This window comes from Tenrec ecaudatus, chromosome 6 (genome assembly GCF_050624435.1).
Source record: "Tenrec ecaudatus isolate mTenEca1 chromosome 6, mTenEca1.hap1, whole genome shotgun sequence".
NCBI classification, from domain to species: domain Eukaryota; kingdom Metazoa; phylum Chordata; class Mammalia; order Afrosoricida; family Tenrecidae; genus Tenrec; species Tenrec ecaudatus.
This window is the reverse complement of record NC_134535.1, coordinates 78,122,470-78,126,942: the sequence shown is the minus strand read 5'-3', so window position 1 is coordinate 78,126,942 and position 4,473 is coordinate 78,122,470. Positions and strand designations below refer to the sequence as shown.

Below are 4,473 nucleotides of genomic sequence, written 5' to 3'. Positions count from 1 at the left end.
TCCACGGACTGGTCTCTTCTTAGGTCTAAAATGTGTGAGAAAAAGTCTCATGACATTTGCCTCTAAAGAGCATTCTGGCCATAACTCTTCAATGACAGGTATGTTAATAGATCGATTTCTTGATTTTTAAAGAAAATCCATTTATGTATTTTCAAACATATCACATGTATGCTTCTCTAATCATCATCTGCACACAGACCTAGAGAATTGCAAGGTGGAGCAGGAAATTTCTGTCTGAAAAAAGTAAAAGTCAATAAATTATATTCTTTGAATAGTGAATGACTGTACTTTAATAATTTTAGACTGCCTCCTACATTCTGATGATTATTATTTCCTAAACACAACTCAAAACAAAGTATTGCATTTCAAAAGTTCTTGAAACAAAGTATTGCATTTCAAAAGTTCTTGAAACAAAGTATTGCATTTCAAAATAACTTGAAAAAATGTTATTAACACAAACTACGCAGAGAAGTACATTAAATATTTCCGTGTTCTATTGAAAAAAATTAAAATATGAAAAATGTTGACCCTTTTTATTTTAAGAAGCTCAAGAAAAGTCATACTTATAGTTTAACTTATCCTTCTATGTGCTTGTGATTCAGATATCACATATTTTCAGTTGCTTGTAAAAAATACTGTCTTTCTTGCCATGTCCATGAAGGCTCGCTTGACTTGCTGATTCCTTAGACTGTAAATAAAGGGGTTCAGCATGGGAGCTACCGAGGTGTTTAGCACAGCTACTCCCTTGCTCAAAGATACCCTGTCCTTGGCTGATGGATTAATATACATGAAAATGCAGCTGCCATAAGAGATGGAGATGACAATCATGTGGGAAGAGCATGTGGAAAAGGCCTTTGTCCTCTGACTAGCAGAAGGGATTCTCAAAATTGTTCCAATGATATATATGTAAGACAGAATTATTAACGCTAATGTAAACATTAGAGTAAACACAGCACAGGTAATACCCATCATCTCTAGGAATTTTGTGTCAGAACAAGAAAGTTGCAGCAGGGGAAAATAATCACAGGTAAAATGGTCAATGATGTTAGATCTGCAGTAGTCGAGCTTTATGACCAACATGAGAGCAGGGAATACGATTAAGAATGAAGTCAGCCATGAAGCGAAGACCAGCAGTGTGCAGACCCTCCTATTCATGATGGTCACGTAATGCAGGGGCTTACAGATGGCAATGTAACGGTCATAAGACATGGCAGCCAGAAGGTAAAACTCAGTAACTCCCAACAGAATGAAAAAGAATAACTGTGTAATGCAATCATTAAAAGAAATAGTTTTATCTCCTGTAACAATGGAGTCTAGGAACTTGGGTATACAAACTGTTGTGAATGAAACTTCTAAGAAGGAGAAATTCCTGAGGAAAAAGTACATGGGGCTTTGGAGCTGGGCATCAACCAGGGTAAGGGTGATAATGGTCAAGTTCCCAGTGATGCTCAGCATGTAGGTGATGATCAGAAAGACAAAAATCACAATCTGAAGTTTGGGGTCATCTGACAATCCCAGGAGGATAAACTCTGTTACTGCCGTATGGTTTCTCATTCTTCAGTTGCTTATTTGTTTTTTACTGCAAGACCTATAGAAGAAAGTGCAAAAAATGAACTTGAAAATAAGAAAAAAAATCGAGAGTCTATCCCAGTGTGGAGCTGTTAGGAGACTGAAATTGTATGCTAGTTCACTTTCAATGGCATTGAGCTCAATTTTTCTGAATCTAAATAATATCTATAAAAATTTAGAGACTGGACATTAGGTTCTCTTTCAACCCAAACCAACTAAGGGCCATTGTTCCAAAAGCAAGAACGTTTTCTGTTCTTTTTTCCTTATTATTTTAGAAAACTCTAAAAGTGTATCAATAGAATGGAAAAAGTACAAGAATGCATGTATGTCAGTGACTGTTTAAATTTTCTCAAAAAGACAAGGATAATTTTATATTTCTTGCACAGTTGAAGCTTTGTCCTTGTCATCTAGCCAGTTTTGCTTTTCCAACTGCTACTACCTCATTGGAGGTTCATAATATTACAACCTTTGCTATGAAAAGCTCAGACACTTGGGATAGTGGAGAGATAGTTTTAAATTACAATGTTCAGTAAAATTGACAGGACTTAAAATGGACTGCTTATAGCTGAATCTCTGGTGATATTTCATAATGCTTCAGGCTACAGAGTGGTTATTATAGTCTTTGTAGATCTACAATGCATTTTTTCTATATAAAAGAATAGTGAACGTAATGATTATATAAGCTATAAGGTACAAATAGATAAGCTCTAGATTGCCAAGCGAAAGTGTGGTCTCTTGAATGCATGCTTTCACTCATAGAAACACCCTATATTGTTCTTCTGTAAATAAAACACCATTGGGAAGTGGGTCTTTTTACAGAAACAAAAGCAGTGACATTCATATATGTTTTTAATGAAATTTTTATCAAGAAAGAAATTTATAGAAAACAAACAGTTCAAACATTCACAAAGCAGGCAAGTCTCAGTCATGCTCACCGCAGGCAGGAAATGGTGATCCTCCTCCACTCATGCACTGCTGACCCAGTGATTCAAGAAGCAGGAAGACTCCAGGCTTTGGAGGCAGAGTTTAATGAGTCCAAGACAGGTAATTTTGCAAGTCACCAACAGCTCCTAGCTGGCCGCATTACAGATCATTGACCCAAATCCCTAAGATTCAGATAGAGGATCAAGGCCAGGAGGAGGAAGAACAGGAGCCAGATCTACACAATGTTTATTTAGAGATATTAAAAAAGACCGCCCACACAAGAAGATATAATCAGTTTATGACTTGAGTGAGAGGTTGTGCTCTACCCATATCATTTCGTAGGGGCAGCAAAGTTGACACACACCTATAAGTTCACCCCTTAGCAAATTGGCACCAGGATAGACCTTCTTATCTATACATAATCTCCAAACCAAAGACAAGAATAAAGTCATACTTGCATACACCCAGATACAGTTTACATATGTACAAACAGATATACACATTTACATAACAAAACAAAATTTGATGGAAACTATTGCAGTCCTGTTAAAAACCACCTATTTCATCTTCTCCCACCTTCTCTTTCTAAGATCCATCAGGACAATAGAAAACTATTTAGGAGTGGTCTTCAATTTTTTCCACTTATTTCAGACTAAGTACACCTGTACATGTGTGTTAGCCAACCACTTCAGGCATTTATTTATTCCTAATTTGGATATCCAATTTTTAAATTGCACATTCCCCTCAAATCAGTATTCTCAGGAGGGAAGCATTTTATTTGATGTAAAAGAGATCATCTAAGAAGATGAGCATTTTCTTTGATGCAAAGAATCATCATTCCAGTTGGAACTTTTGCTATTTGCATCCGCAAGCAATGTCTAATCTAGAGTATGACACGAATAAAAACTGTAGCAATGTACATCCATCAAAACTGTAGCAATGTACAACAAATTTATTCTTATTAGGTTGGATTCTGGTTTACTCAATCCTAATCATAGTTAGAACAACAGGACACCAATGCTTTCTGGTCTGTTCACATGCTCTCATCAGTCTTAACCTTCTCAGGCGAGGTCCTGTTCATAGGCTCAATTTCCAGGAAACTGTTTAAACATCAGATAAGCCAGCCACTCCTTGTCTCTCTCCACCTCTGTGGATCAGATCAATGGATCATGCTCAATCTCAGGCCTTCTCTTCATTATTATATCTCCCTCACATCCACTCAACAAACTAATCCAAGTTGTCACCTAAATAAGGGTGTTAAATTGTTTAAAGTTTAGTCCTAGAAGAGAGTTTTCTCTGATGGGTATAGACTTTTCTAATTTTTGTGCATCCAAAGATAAACTTCTTACTGAAAAATTAAAAAGACCAAACAGATAGGTACACTAATGCCCATTGCATCACTGTTTACAATAGCAAGAAGATGGAAACAGCCTCAATATCCATCAGTAGAATAAGGATAAAGAAAATTTGGTACACATACACAATTGAAAAATAGTCATCATTTTAAAATCATGATGATACCCAAAACTCATAGCACATATGGATCTGGAGACCGTTGTGTTGAGTGAAATTAATCACAAAAGGATGGATGTTGTGAGAGCACTGTAATGAAGAAAAACAAATCAATACAAAGATTTTTATACCAAACGAAACCGACGATGATTATAAGATGGGGGGAGTAATCGAGAAAAGATGAAGCTATAGGCTAGAGAATAGATGGGTATTCGATTGGAGGAAAGGGAAATAGAATGTCACAAGATGGAGAAGAGAAATCAAAACAGGGGTGGGTAGGGCCAACTATTGGGGTTTGATGATTAGCGTAAGTTGTATAATACAAAACTGATGATCTGAAATGTAAGTCCTCATCTAACTCACACGCAAAAATATTGTTTTTAAAAAGGAAAGCTAAAAAAGATAGTTACTTCGTGTAGTTTCTCCTTCAGCAGTTCTGGGTGGGTCTGATTGTATTTTCAAGTGCAA

The 4,473-nt window shown here is 36.3% G+C and overlaps 1 protein-coding gene across 1 annotated transcript; it reads right to left on the bottom strand.

Moving 5' to 3' along the window:
- Positions 1 to 615: 615 nt before the first annotated feature.
- Positions 616 to 1,554, bottom strand: LOC142450965 (olfactory receptor 6C1-like). Its single transcript, XM_075552899.1, has one exon. It carries the CDS (start codon positions 1,552 to 1,554, stop codon positions 616 to 618), a length of 939 nt encoding a protein of 312 aa, XP_075409014.1.
- Positions 1,555 to 4,473: the final 2,919 nt, after the last annotated feature.

Bases quoted from the DNA above. Each gene is read 5' to 3' on its own strand.
- LOC142450965 (XM_075552899.1), bottom strand. From the start codon at position 1,554: ATGAGAAACCATACGGCAGTAACAGAGTTTATCCTCCTGGGATTGTCA.